Source organism: Aquarana catesbeiana, linkage group LG06 (assembly GCF_042186555.1).
Source record: "Aquarana catesbeiana isolate 2022-GZ linkage group LG06, ASM4218655v1, whole genome shotgun sequence".
NCBI classification, from domain to species: Eukaryota; Metazoa; Chordata; class Amphibia; order Anura; family Ranidae; genus Aquarana; species Aquarana catesbeiana.
The window spans coordinates 337,106,756-337,130,687 of record NC_133329.1 but is presented as its reverse complement, the minus strand read 5'-3'; the positions used below and the strand labels follow the sequence as shown (position 1 = coordinate 337,130,687).

General features: G+C 42.0%; 1 protein-coding gene across 7 annotated transcripts in view; it reads left to right on the top strand.

The window, feature by feature from the left end:
- RAPGEF4 (Rap guanine nucleotide exchange factor 4) overlaps positions 1-23,932 on the top strand; it is a 488,280-nt gene that overhangs the window by 449,211 nt on the left and 15,137 nt on the right. For all 7 annotated transcript variants that reach the window (XM_073633880.1, XM_073633882.1, XM_073633881.1 and 4 more), the window contains one exon: positions 22,121-22,175. In XM_073633880.1, coding sequence (XP_073489981.1) covers positions 22,121-22,175 — 55 coding nt within the window. The remainder of the gene's footprint in view (positions 1-22,120; positions 22,176-23,932) is intronic.

Below are 23,932 nucleotides of genomic sequence, written 5' to 3'. Positions count from 1 at the left end.
GGCTCACTGATTTATGCATTCCCGCCTATTCTGCTACTGCCACGACTCCTTCGCACAGGAAAGGAAGTCGGTACTTCTGGTAGCCCCCGCTTGGCCCAGGAGGACTTGGTATGCAGAAATAGTAAAGAGGATGGTGGCTTCCCCTTGGACCCTACCGTCACGTCCAGACCTGTTATCTCAAGGTCCAGTATTCCATCCTGCCTTACAAACGCTAAATTTGAAGGGTTGGCTATTGAAACCCACGTTCTGAAGAGTCGTGGGCTTTCAGGGCCTGTGATTTCTACCTTAATCAATGCAAGGAAGCCAGCTTCCAGAGTAATTTATCATAGAGTCTGGAAAGCTTATGTATCCTGGTGTAAATCCAGGGGTTGGCATCCCAGAAAGTATGTAATAGGTAGAATTCTAGACTTTCTACAAATGGGATTAGAAATGAAGCTGGCCTTGATTACCATCAAGGGCCAGGTCTCGGCCCTATCAGTATTATTTCAACGGCCACTTGCTTCACATTCTTTGGTCCGAAACCTTATGCAGGGGGTGACGCGTCTTAATCCTCCGGTCAAGGCGCCCCTAAACCCCTGGGACTTAAATTTGGTTCTGTCTGTTTTACAGAAACAGCCTTTTGAACCAATACGTCAGATTCCTTTGGTCTTGTTGACAAGAAAGTTAATTTTTCTGGTAGCCATTTCTTCTGCTAGAAGAGTATCAGAATTAGCAGCTCTTTCCTGTAAAGAGCCTTATTTGATTGTACACAAGGATAGAGTGGTATTGCGCCCTCATCCTAGTTTTTTACCGAATGTGGTTTCAGATTTTCATATAAACCAAGACATTGTTCTGCCTTCCTTTTTTCAGATTTCTGTTCTTTGGAAGAAAGGTCACTACATTCTTTGGATGTAGTAAGAGCAGTCAAGGCCTATCTGGAAGCAACTGCTCAAATTTGCAAAACGGATGTTTTTTTCCTACTGCCAGAGGGTCCCAATAGAGGACAGCATCAAAAGCTACCATTTGTAAATGGATTCGACAATTGATTATTCAAGCTTATGGTTTGAAACAGAAGATTCTTCCGTTTCAGATCAAGGCACATTCCACAAGGGCTATTGGTGCTTCTTGGGCAGTGCATCACCGGCCTCTATGGCTCAAATCTGCAAGGCCGCAACCTGGTCTTCAGTCCATACTGTGACAGACCTAGCCGGGGGAGAGACTTTTGGAGGGGACTGTATGCTAGCCTCTTGCCGATCGATCGTGGGCCCTGGCATTTGGGGGAATGGTACTCTCTGTGAGCTGTATGCCTGGGGACCCTTGAGGTGGTATTACCGTAGATTCGGGTCCTGGTCCCCCAGGACACACAGACTCTGGGGACCCTGGATTTGCCATATTGGAATAGTGACTGATTCATACCGTTGGGACTCCTACTGTTAAATGCTAATGTCATCAATTCCAGCTACCTGTCTGTTGTCTGCTAAAATGTGTATTGTAAATAAGTCTCTAGTATGGGATCTAAGAGTCATTAGATCCCATTGTTGTTTGTGTTTAATTAACTCTGCTATTGTGATAATGTTGATTGGATTTTCTGAACTACCAGATGGCCAGTCTGGCCAAAAGTTATGTCTGAGTCATCTATACTGTCTAAAGGGATTAGTTTATTAGCTCATGTTAATAAGGCTAATTAGGTTACAGCTGTATTGTTAGAGTAATATGAGTCGAAGGTATGCACCTCCACTTTTAGTGTATAAAAGAGCCTGTATATTGCAATAAAAGAGATTCCTGTTTGAACTTACATACAGCCTGCCTGGTGTTTGTTCTGAGCTATCACAACTGGGTTAGAACGGCACATAGCTGAAGTTCTAATCCCGGAGCATTGGATGACCGAACCATCAGACGTTGCAATCTGATTCAATAGCTGCAGAGGAGTGTCGGGAGAGTGGAACCGAGCGAGCAAGGGGCTCGTTACACATACATTCACCAGATTTTATCAGTAGGATGTGAGAAGGCATGAGGATATCGCCTTTGGGCGTAGTGTTCTGCAGGCAGCGGTACAAGGTCCTCAGGTCTGATTACACCCTACTTGGTTGTGGTTCCCCTCCCCTTATGTAGCATTGCTCTGGGACATCCCATCAGTAATTACTGAGGCCCTGTGTCCCGTGATGTACGAGAAAGAAAATAGGATTTTTTATAACAGCTTACCTGTAAAATCCTTTTCTTTTGATGTACATCACGGGACACAGAGGTCCCGCCCCTCTTCTAATACACTTATATTCCTTTGCTACAAAACTGAGGTATCCCTGTAAGGGGAGGGATTATATAGGGGGTTGAACTTCCTGTTTAGGGTGTTACCAGTGTCCAATTACCTAGTGATACACTATATAACCCATCAGTAATTACTGAGGCTCTGTGTCCCGTGATGTACATCAAAAGAAAAGGATTTTACAGGTAAGCTGTTATAAAAAATCCTATTTTTACAGCTGAAAAACACCTCCCAGAACCCACTAGTTTTGTTTTTTTTTTTTACAGCCAAAAACACCCCAGCCAAAAACAGTGATAACAGCCTATGTGTGCATGGACACATAGGATAACATGCTGGGGAGTTTATTGACTGTAGGAAAAAAAACGTCTGAAGCCATGAGGCCTTTGGGGTAAAAGGGACAAAGGGAAGGAGCTTTTACTTTAGTGTTACCAAATCCAGGACCCTGAATTCACTATTTCTGGTCTCCCACAGAACATAGAAATACAATTATTTTAGTAAATATAAACTACTAAATACCTTTCCTCGTCAGCAGTGTATAGCAGTCCTGTGACTTCTATCAGTGTCCGGCCAAGCAATGGTTAAAGCTTGTAGGAGGAATTTTCATTCTCCTCTGACTGTCCTATGAGGCTGCATGACTCCTGACGCTCTGTCTGGACAGTGCTGATTGGCCCTGTGCTGATCACATGCACCCTCCCCAAAAAAAACAATTTTGGGCAATTATCTTTCGTGCTTGGAATAGACATCTTGTTATTGTCATTTTGATATTTTTAGATATACTGTTTACCTCTATTTTAACTAGCAAACATAATGTAGCATCCATCTCCAGCTTAATCCCAAAGGTCCTATTAATTTCCTCAAGTATATCATTCCAGTACCTGAATAGCTTTGGGTACCTCCACATCATATGGATTAAGTCCCCTGTTCCTTGACACCTTGGGCATTTATCATCCGCTCTATATCCATACCTAAAAAGCTTCTTTGGAGTGTAATAAGCTCTATGTAACAAAAATAATTGCGACATTCTTTGTGAGGGGGAAACTGACACCTGGGGGCTCATTCTCATTATCCTTTTTCATTGTTCTTCAGTGATTTTTTCTCCCAGGTCTTCCTCCCATCTATTTTTATTTTTAGCCAGTCTTTCCCCATTAATTATTTTCCCACATATTTGTTCATATATCTCGGATATCAGACCTTTGGACGAGCTAGAGTTAACTATTTTTTGTATGAGGGGAAGTCTACACCATTCCACTGTTTGTGTTTTAAACTGAGCATTCAGGGCGTGTCTAATTTGGAGACACCGATAAAATGAGTGGTTTGGGATACCATACTCATCCCTCAACTCGGCAAATAACTTCAGAATACTCCCTTTATATAGTTGTGCGAGTTTTCTGATACCGCAGACTTCCCATTCTTCTATTTTACCCACCGGGATCAGCTCTGGGAGATGTTTATTATCCCAAATTGGGGCATAATCTGATACCCCATTATATCCCATAATTGTTTTAGCTGCCTGCCATACCTTGGACATTAATTTTTGTGTAGGGGGCCCGGGCGCGAGAGAGTTTGCCTCCAAGGACTCGACCAGGTTACTATGCAAAGCTCCTTGCATTATAAGTCGTATATTTATGTTCCTGTCCCCCAATATACTGCCTCCCCTTAGATGTGGTAGCTGGGCAGCTAAGAAATAGTTACGGGGGTGTGGAACTGCCGCTCCTCCTTCTTTTGTTGGTAACTGCAATATCTGTAAGCCTATTCGCGCCTGTCTCTTCTTCCAAATTAATTCCCTAAACAGGGTTTCAATTTTCTTAAACCAGTCCATTCCAATCCAAACCGGGGAGTTATGTAACTGGTACAGCAGTTGGGGCATCCAGATCATCTTGATCAAATTAATTCTGCCAGCTGCTGACAGGGGGAGGCGGCACCAGATATCGCACTTACTTCTAAACCTTAGCACAAGGGGGGCGAGGTTCTCCTCTATGTATTGATTGGGGTCCTTTGTTAGCCATATTCCCAAGTATTTCATCCTGCCCACCACCCTCAGTTGTCCAGCCAAAGACGGTAAAGTCTCTACTGTATCTACAGGCATCAAGGCGGATTTATCCCAATTGATTGTTAAACCTGAGAACTGCCTGGGCAGTTCAAGTTAAAAAAAAACCCTCTTAGCTCCTCCTGTTGCCCAGAGTCTTTTTGGAACATGTAATTTGGAAATTCAGTTCATTTACATGGTAGCCATCTTGGACTACAACTCCCAAGATTCTGGGCACTCTGCATTAATGTCTGTGGGCTCCCTTGACTTCAGTAATCCCTCTTTTGGCCATAGGAGAACAGTACAGATCAACATCAGCATCTCATTGGAGAGAGAGAAGGAAGAAAAGAGCAATGTCTCCTACTCCATGTCATTGTAGCCCAACACTTGGCTACACGTGTATGAACAACATTAAGGGGTACTACATTTTAGTAGCTCAGTGTATGTTCTACAGAAGACTTTAAGCAGATAGGTAGGTTTATTTTTTTTTAATATTAGAGTTAAGTTCCACTTTAAAAATAGTGGATGGAAGCTAACTGACAGTTAAGAGCAACAGTTACACGTTAATCGATGCTAAGAGTATCTAAACATGCTCTGCTTTCATGTTAAATTTCTGCTGCCTGCTGCAGCTCCAAATACAATTTTGGGGACAGCACCATGAACTCTGAAAATCAACACCCAGGCATGTGTTTCCCATGATATTTGTGGGCCACCGCCTAGGATGTTAAAGCAGAACTGATAGTGGGATTTTACCTATTAGTCCTCATGCACACGGACGTTTTTACAGCTGCTTTTTTGAGCTTTTTTTGCAGCTTAAAAAGGCCTGTCTATGTTAGTCTATGGCTTTATGCCCACCTAGGCGTTTTTGAGCTGCAAGTGGCATAGGCGTTTTTAAGCTGTAAAAAAAACCCAGGACCAGTGGGTTCTGAAAGACGTTTTTCAGCTGTAAAAACGCTCTAACGCTGAAAAACGCTCAAAAACGCTCAAAAACGTCATTCACCAACGTTTTTTAGCGTTTTTGATCCATTGAAAAAAAAATAAAAAATTTGAAAAAAAAAAAAAACGCTCAAAAACGCTAACGCGGAAAAACGCTCAAAAACGCTCAAAAACGCTAAAAACCGCTATTGCAAAAACGCTGAAAAAAGCTGAAAAAAGTTAAAAAAAATCACTGCAAAGATACTGGCGTTTTCATAACGTTTTTTTAACAGCCTGTGTGCATGAGGGCTAACAGTTTGATAACAATTATTGTTCTTTAACAAAAAGAACATACATTCCACATGAATAGTTATGCTACCAAAATTGGTGTGTTTTTACAATTGCCTCCAGCATTGATCCTGTTTCTTCATGCTGGAGGCCGCCATTTTTATGAAGCCCAGAGCAGTCACTTCCTTACTGGAAACTCCCCCACTCTCCTCGGTCTTAAAAACTATATGTAACTTTAGGCAATTAAATTGATTGTGTATCTTGGTGAAGTTAGAGCAGAAGGCTGACAGAAGCTTTATAGTGCTGACGTTCACAGGTTGCCGATGAGGGAGAAAGGAGAGAGAATCAGGGAGATAAAATAGGACACTATCTATATAAATTTCATTCTTTTGTTTCCCAGCATAGTTTGTCCTGTCACCTCTACTGCTTTTATTTTCTCCCACCCTAATCTGTGTTCCCCCAGCACACAAATCTTAAAGCTGTCAGCTGATTGGCTCTACTGGCTCTGATTTTAGACACAGTGCCATGAATAGAGAGCAACTGAACATATGCAGGGCAGGGTAAGACAGTGCATTTCTGGATTTTAAACAGTATAGGCACTTATTTTTAAAGTATGAACCCTCGTCTTTAAAAACAACCCATTCAATTTAAAATAGAAATGAAAGGCAAAACATTTGTGTATATGTATAAAAAACATTATAAATACCCCCGTTTTTCCTTTTTAAGATGTGATCGCATACCCGCTGTTCTCAGCTGCATGAGGAGCTTAGAGAGCTGGGGGAGGAGAAACAGTAGCACACTGGTCTTGCCAGTGAATGGCTGTGCAGGGAGGGGCGTGTCAGTACCAGTCTGATCATTGGAGGAGAACAGGCTAAAGAACTGACTAATAGGAATGCAGAGGGACTGGCAGGAACACCAGGGATTTCACATAAAGAAAGCAATACAAAGAGAACAGAATACTTTTTCATACAAGTACATAGTACTCAAGAATATGAAATGTTGGGTTTACATATTCTTTAATGTTTTACATAGCTACACTGTACCTGCAAAAAGAGGCCAGTCTGAAAGTAATCTATCAGGACTTAATTTTCAGACTAAAGTTCCACTTTACCTCTGTAGAACACTTTTTTTTATTTTGTCCCTCCCCCTCTGTTTTACATAAATAATAAAAAAAATTATTACAATTTGCATCTTTGGGTTAGCTTTCATGTTGCAAAGCAGCACTGCCCTAGTTTCTGGCATAGGCCAGGCTCTGCTACCTCCCATGATTGCTACATCACAGATATCCCAGGAGGTGGTTACTGCCACCCATATGCGCATGCACATCTTATTTCCATGCATGCGTAAAAATGTGGTGCAATGCCATAATGCCTATCTATCAGAAGCTGGCAGCACTTGTTTGCATACTTGGGAACCATCTGTGTGCGCAGATGTGCCAGTCTCTGCCAGCTCCCAAATACCTGGAAGAGAACAGCAGTACATAATTTTTTTTTTTAAATGGCAAGGTGGAAGAGGGGCAGGGTGGGGGCTATCTGTGCAGTTAGTGGTTGTAAACCCCATTCATAAAATTTGACCTAAGCACATCTATCTGTAGTGTTTATTAATCTCTCTCCAAAGCTCTGAGTGCCATTTCTCTCTGGTGCTCCATTCCTCTGCTATCAGCAGAGTCACTTTTGACAAGTTCTCCAACACATGAGATAACAGCAGCTGAAAATTTGTGTTTGGGGAGGGAGCTTAGAGGTAGATAAGCAGAATGCTGGTCTATTCATAGTCCAGCTCTTCATGTTCCTTCGTTCCTTCTCCTATGCGGAAGGGGTGTGTGCCTTTCTTCCAATCAGCTCTCACACAGTGTATGCCCAGACTCCACGCCCACTGCTGAAAGAGGAAGATTTCTAACATGATCTGCATTTTAAGGAGTGTAGAAAGCTGAAGACAGCAGATATACAAGTAAAGCCACCCGCCTCCCCTGTCCATCCTTCCCTATGTTCCTCCTTGCCTTCTCTACCTTCCTTCTCATCCTCTTACCCCCTCCCCCTTTTCTTCTCTTTTTTTCCTTTCCTTTCTTCTTCCTTTTTTCAGGGATTCTTCCTTTTTTCACTCTCTCCATCAGCGGAGATGACATATAGCTGCTCCTCTCAAGTCAGGCAACAGGGAGATTTTAGTGAGCTATTTCCACATTGCTAGCAATTATTTTGGCCCATGATAGTTCATGTCTCTATTGAATTATCATCAGGTGAATGTTCTCATGTTATCACTTGATACCTTTAAAATCCGGTCATCATTATGTTAATGGATGTTGGCCTAATTTATCCTCTGCTTTGCTCCGCTCAGGACTGCTCTAAAATGTTTGACTAATAAGTTTCTCTGCTTTCTAGCGAGAGAGTTTTGTACTAGGTAATGTTTCTTAATCTCTACTTTTGGAAAATGGTGGAAATAATGGTTGTATCCCTTAGCTTTGCGACCTATGGCCTGTTGGTGGGGGGGCGGGGGGGTTTCAGTAAAAACAAAGTGGAAGAAACGTAGCTAAGCATATAAAGCAGGCAGCATACAGACCCCAATAATATATTTTACAGTTGTGCTCATAAGTTTACATACCCTGGCAGAATATATGGTTTCTTGGCCACTCATGGTTAGTGTTTGGCTGAAGCCATTTATTATCAATCAAATGTGTTTACTCTTTTTACATCATAATGACAACAGAAACTACCCAGATAACCCTGATCAAACGTGTACATATCCCAGTTCTTAATACCATGTATTGCCCCCTTTAACATCAATGACAGCTTGAAGTCTTTTGTGGTATTTGTGGATGAGGCTCTTTATCTTCTCAAATGGTAAACCTGCCCATTCCTCTTGGCAAAAAGCCTCTAGTTCCTGTAAATTCTTGGGCTGTCTTGCATGAACTGCACATTTGAGATCTTCCCAGAGCGGCTCAAAGATATTGAGGTCAGGGGACTGAGATGGCCACTCCAGAACCCTTATTTTATTCTGCTGTAGCCAATGACAGGTCAACTTGGCCTTGTATTTTGGATCATTGTCATGTTGGACTGTCCAAGTATGTCCCATGCACGGCTTCCTGGCTGATGTATGCAAATGTTCCTCCAGTATTTTTTGATAACATACTTGCCATCAATTTTGACCAAATTTCCCGCGCCTTTGTAGCTCACACATCCCCAAAACATCAGCGATCCACCTCCGTACCTTTCAACACAGGCCTTGTTGACTCCTCTCCATTTATGGTTGTGACCAAAAAGCTAGATTTTGGTCTCGTCAATCCAAATGACTTTGTGCCAGAAAGTTTGATGCTTGTCTCTGTGCTGTTTTGGCATATTGTAATACTTTGTGGCATTTGAGTAGTAATGGCTTTTTTCTGGCAACTCGACCATGCAGCCCATCTTTCTTCAAGTGCCTCCTTATTGTGCATCTTGAAACAGCCACACCACATGTTTTCAGAGAGTCCTGTATTTCACCTGAAATTATTTGTGGGTTTTTCTTTGCATCCCAAACAATTTTCCTGGCAGTTGTGGCTGAAATTTGAGTTGGTCTACCTGACCGTGGTTTGGTTTCAACAGAACTCCTTATTTTCCACTTCTTGATTAGAGTTTGAACACTGCTGATTGGCATTCTCAGTTCCTTGGACATCTTTTTATATCCCTTTCCTGTTTACATATACATTCAACTACCTTTTCCTGCAGATCCTTTGACAATTATTTTGCTTTCCCCATGACTCAGAATCCAGAAACGTCAGTGCAGCCACTGGATGAAAGATTCAAGGGTCTGTCAGGTGTCCAGAAACTCATTGACCTTTTATACACACACACTAATTACAAGCAAACAGATCACAGGTGAGGATGGTTACCTTTAATAGCCATTCAAACCCCTTTGTGTCAACTTGTGTGCATGCTATCAGGCCAAAATCACCAGGGTTTGTAAACTTTTGATCAGGGTAATTTGGGTAGTTTCTGTTGTGATTATGATTTAAAAAGATTAAACACAGTTGATTGATAATAAATGGCTTCAGCCAAACACTAACCATGAGTGAAAGAAAAGTTTTTGTGTTATCATTCATATTCTCTGAAAAATGGCCAAGAATAAATTTTGCCAGGGTATGTAAACTTATGAGCACAACTGTAGCAGTAGTTTTTACTTTAAAAAAATCAAATGACAAAAGGGGTGGAGCTTGTGCAAAATGCCATCATTATTTTCATGTACTTAGGGCAGCATGATCTCCAAATACAGACTATGGCAACATAGCATCAGGCCACAGGGTAGAGGGTCACAACTTAGAGGTCTTTGGGGTCTACTCTGTGCATCTTTGATTTCATCCCTATTAGTATGGCAATCTGTTTTTTGGTATGCATAAGAACATTTTGAAATCTGTGTTCCAAATTTGAGCCCCATGTTTCTGATTTTGTTATTGCTATTGTTTGTGTATCTGTTTGTTTTGCACTAAGAATAGTTGCTATGTTTTAAAATGAGTCCAGTATAGTTGATCTCTGGGGACTCATATCTACAAAGTTTCAGTTTTTCCGTATTTTTTATATGAAATTCCAGTTCTTGTAAATGTATTCTAAACATATTATCTAATTATTAAATCTGATTAGTTGACTTTGTTAACCCAAAATACAAAAACTTTATTTGCAGTGGACTCTAAAAAGAGAAAAATAAAATAAATAATAAATAAAATAAAAAAGTTAAATAAGACGAGAAAAAGTCCCATATATGAAAATAAACTGAAATTGAAATATGAAAGCAACAAGTGGTAGTGATTGAAAGCCCACATTTATCTTTAAATACATTTCCATGTTCTGTGTATTGTATATTCATGTATATATGATTTTCTGCCTTTCTCTTTTGCCATGCTTCTCCACTTTACCTTTACCTGATTCCTTTGAGCTCTCAGCGGTCATTGTTGATCAGTAGTAGTTGATCAGTAGTAGTGGCAAAGAAAAACTATCATTCTGGACACTTCCACTTATGTATATTACTGATCGCAGTCAACCTTGAAGAGCTGCCATTTAAAGCCTAGTACACACGGACCAAACTGAGCAACATTCAGCCCATGTGTATGGCAGGCGGTCCAACAGAAGCCGGCTTCTGTCGGACGAGCATGCTGGAAAATCAGCAGGCGACCGACTCCCGATCAGGGCTCTCAGCAAATGGCAAAAAGCCCTGACCAGAGTGTTATGGCGGGGGAGGCATCCCCCTGTCAGAACACAATAGCTCAGCAGGGGAGATTGCTGTACTAACATCAAATTATTAGTACAGTGGCTCCGACCTGAGCTGCCAGTTTTTTTTCGTTCAGTAGTGTGTACTAGGCTTAAAGGACTGTGGTAACTTTATATCAACATGACCTAAATCCACCTGGCTATCCATAGGCTTGAATAGAGTATTATACTGAATTTTGGTGTACAGCCTATTTATGTCTATGAGGAATGACCAGGCGCAGCCTGTGCTCAACAGATGTTTGCTAGATGGGATAACATCAGTTCTTGTAAATGTATTCTAAACATATTATCTAATTATAAAATCTGATTAGTACACTAAATTTAATATGTTACCTAAAATGCAAAAAAATTATTTGCAGTGGACTCTAAAAAGAGAAAAATAAAATAAAATAAAAAAGTTAAATAAGACGAGAAAAAGTCCCGTACACAAAAATAATTTAAAAAACAGGCAGTTAAGCTGCACCTCGACCACCCACCTAAAATATAACATAGTGGTGGTCAGAGGGGGTTATATGCATGCCACATCTGGTAAACTTTGCTTCTCTGTTGCCTCTAAATCTAATTCACCATATTGAGTTTGACAAGCGACACCACCTGTCACACTCATCCAGTGAAGTCATTGGGACCAAACTGCAACACAAACACTTGCCATACAAAATCCCCCTTTGGCTGTCGGAACAGAGGAAAAAAAGGCATTCAGAAGGCGGCAGTATCACCTCCTGAACACCTGGAAGTCCCTGCTCTACCACCCTCTGACAACTGATTCACCACAGGCTGCTGTTCAAATGGGGCCTAAGCTTATAGAGCACAAAATCTATCTTTTTGTACAGAAATCTGGGAATGTTTTAAAGCTAAATTCCTGACATGATCTTTTACGTATACCTACATTGGTCCATCTTGAACCAATGTATTTATGCATATCTCATACCCAAAGGGACCGCTGTGAAACTGCCAATCACTGTAGTAGTCAATGCTGCTACAGTGATCGCCGCAATCTTTAGTTTCCTGGACCAAGCAGTTACCCCTTCTGCACACTGACTGCTCGGCACTGCTGCAATTCACATAGTGCCTTGTATCTTTTTTAATGAATACAATACATTATCTATCTAGATGAGGTGAAGTTCACAATATCACCAGCTCTCCTCTCCACTTTGTCCAGCCTGAGAACCAGTGGCAGCACGTGCACTGTAGGTGCACGGGTGCTGCCCCAACATCCATGTTTCCGGCATCCTGAAAGGGGCACCTATGGCGGGGGCGGGAGGGGGTGGTACATTTTGAAGCACCTGATTAGAGCCAGAGGCTCTAGTAGGCTTCAAAATAGGATGGACTCGGGGCGCAGAGAGTGCGCACTGATCCCACCCAATTGTGTGATGATAGCAAATTAATTTTCGCTATTTTCACCCTAACTTTACTCCCTGCCAATCAGGAGGCAGGGCGTCAGACCTGTTTCCTGATTGGCCAAAGCGCCAGGCCACCCTATTGGATGCCTGGCGGTTAGGAAGAGGAGCGAAGGAGACACACACTGGAGTGGAGGTCGTCGCCGCTCTGGTGCACTGAGAGGAGCTGCTGCCCGGCAGTAAGTTCCAGGGGGTCTGTCAGAGCTGCGCATGGGAGGGGGGTTTGCGGGTGCTGCCAGAGCCGCGAGCCCTGTGAGTGGGGGGGTCGGTGGGCACAGTGGCTGCATATGATGGGCATAAGTGGCTGCATATACTGGGCACAGTGGCTGCATTTGATGGGCACAAGTGGCTGCATTTGATGGGCACAAGTGGCTGCATTTGATGGGCACAAGTGGCTGCATATGATGGGCACAAGTGGCTTCATATGATGGGCACAAGTGGCTGCGTATGATGGGCACAATGGCTGCATATGATGGGCACAAGTAGCTGTATTTAATGGGCACAAGTGGCTGCATATGATGGGCACAATGGCTGCATATGATGGGCACAGTGGCTGCATATGATGGGCACAGTGGCTGTGTTTGTTGGGCACACTGGCTGCATTTGATGGGCACAGTGAGGCTGCAATTGATGGGGTGGGGGTTTCAGTATTTTTCAGTTTGTTTGCGCCCCCCAAAGATTTTGAGCACCAGCCGCCACTGCTGAGAATGCCTCGTATTCAGTAGATAAAATTCAAGGCGTTCTGTAAATGGTTGCAGTGGGGAGCAGGCAAACCCCCGTAGTGTGCAGTGGGGGCAGCTGCTCAGTACAGAACCCAGAAGATTGGCAGCTTCTCCAGTGGTCTCCCAGGTATCAGATCTGCATACTTAAGTTGTACCAAGCTGGGCCATGAATGAAAATAAGATCATACCTAGAGTTCAGCATCAGCTTTAAAGATGCACACATTTTTATACAATCATAAGAAAACCTGGCCACATAATGTGAAGTTGGGGTTTCCCTTTAACCGCAGGAAGGAGATCACCACCTTGGCAAATCAATGCTTGCATGTTTTTTTTAAGAAAAAGTTAAAGCATTAGAGAAGTAGTAAGCCTAGCTTATGTTCCATCACCGGGGTATATGCAGCACTGAATATCATTTTGTCACTTTACATCCATAACAGTCATGAACCTGATATATCCTTAGTGAGCTTGTGAATATTTATAACAAATATGAGGTCATGGCATAGGCTTTAAACTGTGGAGATCTGGGGTTACACTGCACAAGACTCTATCTAACTAGTGGGAGGTTATAAATAGCCATCTGATACCGACAGCTGGTGGATATTGTAACAAGTAGTTATACAATATGTTATTATAATTAGCAGCGTGAGCAAAACAGTACAGAATGAAACTGGAAACCAGCGAGGGAGTAACACTTATCTTTAATTGTATGTTTCTTTCCTCTGAACTTGAGGCATTATTTATACCAGGTCTAGGTTCTTAAAGAACTCCTGAGAAAAGGTTTATAAGGAAAAGTGAGACCACTACATTAAAGGGCTAGTCAGTGTTAGTTTTGGGTAGAAGCTGGAAGGACTAGTTTAGGGGGATGGTAAAAAACATGTGGCTGGGCTTGAGGGAGAAGTACAGCCAAAGTTGGACCAGCAACTGACTCAGCCTCTGCTCGCTGAGAGGCTGATAAAGGAAAGAGAAGGGCGCCTCTAAGTGCAGTGGTTAAAAGATTTATTACAGGCACAATGGGATTAAAAACACTAACAAGATAGTAAGAGGTCATAGGCATACAATGATTTGTCCTCATGCGGATCGCTGTAATCCTCGTCTGTCTGGGGAAGAGAGAGAGCCGTCCTGCAGCTGTCAGAGTGCCTGGTGACGTGGATTGGCGAGGAGGTGAAGATGCGATGAGGCGGCCCGGGTTCTGGAACCAAGCTGGAATGCACGTGGCCTATGTGACATCAGGTGAAGGTGGTAGGCAGTAGCGAGTTTCGGTGCATGCACAGCTCCTTCGTCAGACCCCCAGGCTTGCTCGACGGACTTATGAGAGGTGAGGGGGAGGAGAGAGGGGGGGTTTGTTGTCTGCTGATAAGCTGGGGTAAAGGAGGGGTGGAGTACCCAGCCTTACCAGAGCATCCTCATCTCTCCCTCTTCGCTGAGAGGCTGAGCCAGCCTCTCCCACACCCTCACACCCTCCAGAGCCCAGCACTCAAGTGAGTGTGTGGGGGGGGGGAGACAGCAGTGACTGACAGTCATCAGCTCTCTTCTCAGGGAGCACTGAGAACTGAGCAATCAGCCATGTATAATCGCTTGGTTCTCAGTCTTAGAGCAGGTGGGGTACAGATGCAGCATCGGTCCCCCACCTAGGTAAGTATGATTTTTAAATTTAAAAAATGCCCATACTCTTTTAAGTGGAAAAGGCAGCAGATGGGGATGTTTACATGTATTTGACAGCGATGTTTTGCTTCATGGCCACAGCAAAAAATTGTCCCCCTTCTCGCATTCAGAGGACAGTAAGGCCACCGAATGCGACCCAGTGAAGCAAATGCAATGCACACAATTTCAGCAAGGTGGTGCAGCATTTATGGGGTTAAAACAGGCAGTGAGGAGGTGACATAGGGCATCTTCACCATTTTTCAACACTTCTGAAAAGCGCTCCGACCACAAATCGCTTTTAAGAGGTGCGGCAATCTTGCTATATGTCTAAATCTAGACTAAAGCTGAGTGCACAACATAAGAAAATCGAGCAAATGATTGTCCGGTTTTCCTTGATGTTTCACAGCAAGTGGAACCCAAGGATGGTACTAATTGTACAAAAATTCTTAAGCAACATAGGCTTTTTTTGTTGTTTGACATAGAAACATTGTAGCCTAGATTATTGTTTTTGATAATGCACAGTCTTTTGTATCCAATTTTGTACAACAGTACATATTAAAGCGTTCACATTCAAAAAAAGTTGGGGTTTGTCCAGTGGCAGCTGGTGCTCAATATTTTGGGGGGGTGGCAAACAAGCCTCGCCCCCTCACTTGCACTGCTGCCACCCCTGCCCCTCCTCCCCTCACGCGGGAGATGTTGTTTGTACCCATAGTACAGCCCAGAAACAATAGTGTGCATTTTGATTTTTTTTTGTATCCTACTTAAAATAAACTGACACTGATACTAATTAAAAAAAAAATTCCTGTCCAAATAAATACTGATTCTGACCCTGACCTTTGATCCTGACTCAAACACTACCCCTGGCACTGACCTTGATTAAAGTTTGATCTAGAATTTTTTTTTTTCATTTTTTTTTTTTTAATTATTATTTTATTTTATTTTTACACGCACTTTTTTTTCTCTATGCAAGGAAAGAGAGAGATACAATGTATTTCTCTCCTCCATTCACAGAGAGAGAAAATAAGGGGTGGGCGTCACAGTGACTGATCACTGTAGTAGCCAATCAGAGGCTATCATAGTGATCAGGTGACCCGGAGTTGGGTGTTCCGGGTCCCGATCATTAGTACAGGGCTCTCGGTGAGACTGTGCGGCGTGCTCCCAGCACAGAATGGAAGATACACAAATGCAGCCCCATGGAAAAAAGCCCAGTCTACTGGGGCCACATGTTTGTGCGAGGTTGGTGTCAAGGGGATAATATTTATATGACTAAAGATGTAAAGATAGTTTATTTTATTTCTTTCAAATGTTTATGTAGCACATATGATTTTAGAAATGCTTTAAATATATTGTACAGTCAATTCAGTCTCTGCCCTCAAGGAGCTTGCAGTCTAAGGTCCCTATTTCACATACATACTGTGGATATAAAAAGTCTACACAACCCTATTAAAATGTCAGGTTTCTGTGATGTAAAAAAATGAGACAAAGATAAATCATTTGAGAACTTTTTTCACCTTTAATGTGACCTATAAACTGTACAACTCAGTTGAACAGCAACCTGAAATATTTAAGGTGGAGAGAAGTAAAAATAAAAAAATTAAAATAATATTGTTGCATAAGTGTGCACACTCTTAACCGCTTCAGCCCGGAAGATTTTACCCCCTTCCTGACCAGAGCACTTTTTGCGATTCGGCACTGCGTCGCTCTAACTGACAATTGCACAGTCATGCGACGTTGTACCCAAACAAAATTGATGTCCTTCTTTTCCCACAAATAGAGCTTTCTTTTGGTGGTATTCTCTGCGGTTATTATTTTTTGTGCTGTAAACAAAAAAAGAGCAACAATTTTGAAAAAAACGCAATATTTTTTTACTTTTTGCTATAATAAATACCCCCCAAAAATATATAAAAGAACTATTTTTTTCCTCAGTTTACGCCGATATGTATTTTTCTACATATTTTTGGTAAAAAAATCGCAATAAGCGTATATTGATTGGTTTGCACAAAAGTTATGGTGTCTACAAAATAGGGGATAGTTTAATGGAATATTTATTATTTATTAATTTATTTTTTTTACTAGTAATGGTGGCGATCTGCGATTTTTATTGGGACTGCGATATTATGGTGGACACGTTGGACAATTCTGACACATTTTTGGGACCATTGGCATTTATACAGCGATCAGTGCTATAAAAATGAAATGATTACTGTAAAAATGTCACTGGCAGGGAAGGGGTTAACACTAGGGGGCGATCAAGGGGTTAATTGTGTTCCCTATTGTGTGTTCTAACTGAAGGGGGGAGGGGACTGTGTAGGGGAAGAAATAGATTGCTGTTCATACGATCTGTCTCTTCTCCCCTCAGAGAACCAGAAACTGTGTGTTTACACACACAGATGCCGGTTCTCGGTGTGCCACGAGCGATTGCTGGAGCCCGGCGGGGATCTCAACCGCCGGGCACTCGCATCAGCTCCATGGGCGAGCAGCGGCCACAGGCCGAAGGGACGTTACATAAGGTCGTTTCGCCCAGCCGTGCCATTCTGTCGCAGTACAACTGCAGCAGCTGGTCGGCAAGTGGTTAAACTAACGCTTTGTTGAAGCATCTTTTGATTTAATTACAGAAATCAATCTTTTTGGGTATGAGTCTATCAGCATGGCACATCTTGACTTGGCAATATTTGCCCACTCTTCTTTGCAAAAACACCCCAAATCTGTCAGATTGCGAGGGCATCTCCACTTGATGATGACTGTCTTCACTGTGTTCTATGGTATAATCTAATACCTTGGAAATTCTTTTGTACCCTTCTCCTGACTGATAACTTTTAACAATGAGATCCCTCTGTCTAGTACTGAAACTAAGGGTATTATATCACAATGTTACCAGATGTTGCTGACACACTATCTGAGGGCACGCCCCATTAAGGCAGTATCCATGTGGGAAAGGGACCTAGTACCACTCGAGGGAGACCAGTGGGATGAAGCATTGCAAGCAATAACTATCTGCTCTTTAAATGTAGCACAGAAAGTATCACAATTATATATTGTACTCAGGGTGCATTACACCCCGCAAAAGCTCCACAAGATGGGCAGGCTGGCGGACCCCCTTGGCAGGTGTAGGCAGCACAGTGTGGACCTTATCCATCTCTTCTGGCGATGCCCAAAGCTGCAGTGTTACTGGAGTCAGGTACTTGGGACACTCAATCGGGTGTTCCAAACTGCTGTACCTCTAAGCCCCATTCACTGTATACTGGAAGTTCTAGAAGAGGTGGTCCCGGAGGAGATGGTGAGGACCGCATTCTCCAGGGCGCTGTTTCAGGCCTGAAAGCTTATTCTGATAGGGTTGAAATCGACCTCACCGTCCACTGTCGCCTCATGGATAGCACACATGGGGAACACCCTTGTTATGGAATAATATATCTATCAACACAGGGGGAGCCCGTGTAGATTTGAATGTATTTGGTTACCATGGTTGGATACACCAGGATTGAGCCCCAGGGAATTAGTGATCTCCAGGCTTCTACAATGCCCTACAGGATAAATATGCCATGTATGTGACACACATAGCTCCCAACTGTCCCTGATTTTGAGGGACTGTGCCTGATTTGGAGCAATGTCCCTCTGTCCCTCTTTCCCCCTCATTTGTCCCTCATTTTGGTCTGATCTATATGGTTGTATATAAAATGCACTTTTTATCTTTCAAAAAGTGTTTCCCAGTGCTAAACCTTTGATCTAATTTCTAAATTGCTGCATTTTATACATTTTAAAAGCCTATATAAAGGAATAGTAGTGATAAAAAAAAGTCCTTGTGGATTTAATTAACCTTTTTTTTGGTTAATTCTCCTTTAAGGGGGTGTGGCAGGGGGCGTGTCCTATGCCTACATACATTTGTTAGCAGGTGTCCCTCATTCCCATGTGACGATAAGAGACCTTGGTTAGTGTGTATAATACTTTTGATGGAAATTTGACAACAATGGTATGTAAATGTAGACTTTTGCAATTGCAATGTATGTACATGGGAAGTTGTTTACATTTGTTTGATAAAAACTTTTTTGATTAAAAACAAAACAAAAAAACAATGAGATCCCTCTGATGCTTTGGAAGCTCTCTGCAGACCATGGCTTTTGCTGTAGGATGCGACTAAGAAAATGTCAAGAAAGACCTATTAGAACAGCTGAACTTTATTTAGGGTTAATCAGAGACACTTTAAATGATGGCAGGTGTGTACTGACTCATATTTAACATGAGTTTGAATGTGATTGCTTAATTCTGAACACAGCTACATCCCCAGTTATAAGAGGGTGTGCACACTTATGCAACCACTTTTTTTTTTTAACTTCCCTCCCCTAAAAGATTTCAGTTTGTTTTTCAATTGTGTTATACATTTTATAGGTCACATTAAAGGTGGAAAAAGTTCTGAAATTTTTAATTTTTGTCTCCTTTTTTTACATCACAGAAACCTGACATTTTAACAGGGGTGTGTAGACTTTTTATATCCACTGTACCTACTAGTTTTAATTTAGACAGTAGCCAATTAACCTATCAGGAGTGTGGGAGGAAACCAAAATGATTATTATACAGGATTTATATAGCGCCAACAGTTTCCAGGGGAAACCCACGCGAGCACAGGGAGAACATGAAATCTCCATGCAGATAGTTTCCTGGTTAGGATTCAAACTGAGGACCCCCAGTGCTAAATGACAGCCATGCTAACCACTGAGTCACTGAATAATAATTCATAAATAATACGCAAAAATACTGTACATTCCCTTTTTGTAGATTCTGAGCTTTTGACCTGGACCAAGTATGTAGCTAGTGAAGTCAGAACTCATCTGCAAAGTTTCAGGTTAGCGACTCTATACTTCAGTCAGAGGATCTGACAGAAAATAGCATATTGACAGCAATCGCAGCCAAGATATCTCCCATTGCAGGTTCCTATAAACTTACCTCGACTGGACCTGTTAAAAAAAGGATTTCTGCATACTGGTCCTTAACCTCCCTGGTGGTATTCCCGAGTCTGGCTCGGGGTGAATTTTCATTACCAAAAGCGGTAACCCCGAGCCACACTCAGGATCGCATCGCAGGATCCAGGCAAAGGTACTTACCTTGTCCCCAGGATCCTGCGATGTCCCCCTGCTGTGTGTGCGAGCCATCCTCCGATCGATTCATCACAGTGCCGGGCTCTGTTCCCTGCGAGCATCGCGACACACGGGGACCGAGCACGGCACCAAATTGAAAAACACACAATACGTACAATACACTGTAATCTTACAGGTTACATTACTGTATCAAATCATTTCACATCTGTTTTGTTCCTAGTGCTTTTTCCAGTGCCCTGCATGCAATTTTATATTATATATACTGTTCTTTCTACCTGGAAACTGGAGATTGTCCATAGCAACCAAAAGGAGTCCCTTTACGTCAAAAGCGGTTTTCAACCAGCTAGAAAACAGCGATAGTAAATTAGAATCACTTGCAGAATTGAGCGATAGTGATTCGTGGGGAAATTCGTCATCAAACACTGAAAGTAACGAAAGCGACAATTCTGCAACTGAGCAAATTTCAGTGTTTTTGATTTGATTATTGAATACATTTTATTATTATATTATTATTTGTTATAACTACTGTATTTATAGTTACTTATTATATAATAATTTATGATTTCTTGTTTCAAACTTTATCATACCCGGGATGTCTACTAGATTCTGGTTTGGACAGATTTAAGTGTGTTATTACTAAGAATTACAGGCCTACAATATAAAATGCCAAATTTCTATGCAAAACAATGTACCGCTTTGAGCATCAAAAATCTGACATAATCATACTGCCAGGGAGGTTAAAGGGGTTGTAAACCCTCGTGTTTTTTTCACCGTAATGCATCCTAAGCATTACGGTGAAAAAACTTCTGACACTGACCAGCCCCCCAGCCACCCTGTTTTACTCTCCTGAGCCCGTTCGTTTCCTCAGCGTAGACGCACTCTTTCTCTCTGCCCATTGTCTCGGCTCTTGATTGGATAGATTGATAGCAGCGCAGTCATTAGCTCCCGCTGATGTCAATCAAATCCAATGATGCAAGCGCCGGGGGGCGGGGCCGAGTCCTGCATTCTGTGTAATTGTACACAGATGCAGGACTCGGGAGCGAGCCCACACGGGTGTTCACCTTAGGAAAGCCTTCTCCAACGTGGACACTCGATGCGGGGAGGAGCTACCAGTGCCACCGGGGGACCCCAGAAGTCGAGGATCGGGGCCACTCTGTGCAAAACGAACTGCACAGTGGAGGTAAGTATGACATGTTTGTTATTTTTTTTTAAAAAGCGGGTTTATAACCCCTTTAATGACTCACCACAGGGCTTATTCCAAGGATTTCCCTCAATAAGGCGACTGTAGTAAATCACTGATGCAGTGGTCCACATGAACACACTTGTGGAAAAGTAGGGGAATCCTGAAAATATAACCTGCTATGGATTTGAAAACCACTGTGTTCACGCTGACAGCGGGATTGAAATCAGCGGAACCCACAAGATTTCATACCCGCATGTCAATCCGACTTCGGGAGCGATTTCAGAGACATCTGTGCAGGTTCCTATTCTATTAAAGTCACATCCGAGGTGCCAAAAGTAGTACAGAAACTACTTTTGGGAATCTATGGGGCGCCGCAAATTCAGTGTCCCACCCATTCAGACGGTGCCATTGACGGCAATAGCCGCAGATTTGGCATGCGATCTGACATGTCAAATTGCATGCCAAATCGCATCAATGTGAACCTAGGCTGAAAGCTGCTGAGCTAAGCAAAACCTTTTCCAGTTATGCTGCCTGCCCTGGGTCACAGAATTGTCCATGCACTTCTAAGGGGAAATCAGGTGACAGGTGCACACAGACAGAGAACAGCAGGTGCTGTTAAAAGAGGAAATTGCACATTAGCTGCATTAGTTATATGGCATGACTGGAAATACAGGTAAATAAGATTAAAGCAGATTTCCTGGCAAATATAAAGAGTGAGAACGCCAACATTTGGAAGCAAGTCATTCTCCATTATGTAGCACACAGCTGTAGTGCTTGCATTTTTCTGGCAATAGGGCAGATCGTCCTAAATGAATCACTCTATATGGTGCAAAATGTCTATAATGGGAGAGAAGCCCAGACTGCTTGTGCTATATGTCCACATCCTAGTAAATCATGGACATGTAGGGCACATGTAGAGCCGCAAGTAAACGAATGGATGAAAAACAGAGAAACGATTCACATGTGTAAAAGGGGCCTAAGGGAGCTGTTTTTCTTATCAAAGATAGTGTATTTCTGCCTATCCAGATCTAACATTTACACTACACTGCCATGCAGCACAGTCTTGTTTGGCAGAGGAGGAACAGGTCTCCCTCCCCTTCCCTACCCTGTGACTAGACAGCAAAATGAGAAGCAGCACACTGTAGGGCTCATCTCTCTGTCACTCTCCTCCTATCAGCATAATCCCTGAACTGGAGCACACCTGATTGGCTCCTTGTGCTGCTCTAAAAGCAGTGTGTCCTACTTGGTAAACATTGATAACGGAACCAAATGGTACCTTACAATTATAAGGAGTTACGCTAAAATAGTACAGCAATACTGCAAATATATCACTGCCTTTGTTTCAAACAAGTGACATTAATATTAGGACAATGAATTGTGTTTTTCAGCGTATGATTGCAAACACCGTCAGAACAATGAGATACTGCCGGAGCGTGCCCTTCAGTAAGTTGTATTTTTCATCAAGGTTATTATGTACGAGCGTAGAATGAGAGATAAAGCATTTTATGACTCCGTTTAAGTATGTATCATAATGGCTTTATTATCTATTCTATATGCACTGTCACTGTGTCACAGTCATAATTAGCATGTTATGGTAAAGTGATTCTATAAAACTCAGCTCTGAATTTAAATGATCAAAACAGACCATAAATTAGATTCCAGCGCAAGCCGGCTTTGTCAAGTTAAACTTCTAAATAGAAGAATAGATTACATTTCTTTTATAGCATTTATATCATGTCAGCTTGTTAATTGATACTGTACATTAACACTGATTTACTTGATTGGTGTTTATCTCCCTGTGATATACTTCTTTGAACTACAGATGTAACACAAAGGCTTATAACAGTGTTTAGCAACAAATTTGCCATGTCATCTCACAGTTCCAGCTTTGGTGGGACTGTCCCAGTTTTATTAGGACTCTTTGAGTTTTTGAGTATAGTTAAGTGAAAGAGACTGTGCATACTCAAGGATTGTTAGAATTTTGACATGTTTTCTTCATAATGCATAACTATAAAGTCTGTGGATAAGAACAGAAAAAAAATCTAATTGGTACCATCATCCCTTTTTGAGCAAAAGAGTTAAAGGATGGTATTTTATAGGTGCAAAATTGGTATTACACAAACTATTGTTAAAATTACATAAACTTTGATTAAAAACTAGACATGTGCGCCGTCAATAAATATGTTTCATTGCGTTCCATTTCGTATTAGCCGTTAATTCGTATTTCGTAATTCATATCCGAAATCCAATTTGGATTTGTACAAAATACGAATTTTCGTTAGGTTCGTTAACTTTTCGTAACAATTACGAACGTTCGTTATGATGAATTTAAAAAGCAAAAAATACCTTTCTCAATATGGCAGTCGTCGACTCATTATGCTCATTATGAGGGGCTCGCCAGCAACACCACCCTCCAAAAATGGAAACACGCAATAACAACACACTGGTCTAGATCTCAGAAGAAACTACACTCCGAACTCTTCAAAACCACATTACTCCTTAAACAAGGCATTACTACAAACAGCAGACTCAGTGGCCCCAAAACACAGAACACTCATCCGCAAAAAAAAACTTGGGATGTTTTACTGGCACCCTTACTCTAATGAAGCGCAAATGCAGAAAAGCTGAAAGAGCCTGGAAAAGAAATTCTACTAAGGAAAACCACTCAAACTACAAAGTTCTCACCGAGAAATATCACAAACCAATCTTCAAAGCAAAAAAAGAAAATTTCTCGAACACCATCCCAACAGCCTTAAACCGCCCTCGGGAACTTTTCAAAATAGTCGCCCAGACTATGAACCTAACCTGCCTAGAGCCCCCAGCAAATGAAACCCAGGAATTTTGCAATAAGCTATCGGACTTCTTCATCCACAAAATCGACAACATCCGGAAAACAATTCAACAGAAAAAAACTACCAACCTCAATTAACGAAAGCAAAAAGAGGAAATCGATACGAACATTACACAAGGACCAAAATTCTCACTAATCCCAATCACCACTGACAGCACCAAAAAATCATCAGAAGCCTCAGAGACAGCAATTCACCAAACGACATAATTCCCACAAAACTTCTGAAAGAATGTTTTGACAACCTCGCTCCCACTATAACACACCTCATAAATCTGTCATTCAAAGAAGGGACTGTCCTGTTCGCCCTCAAGCAAGGCATCGTCAAACCTCTTCTAAAGAAACCCAGCCT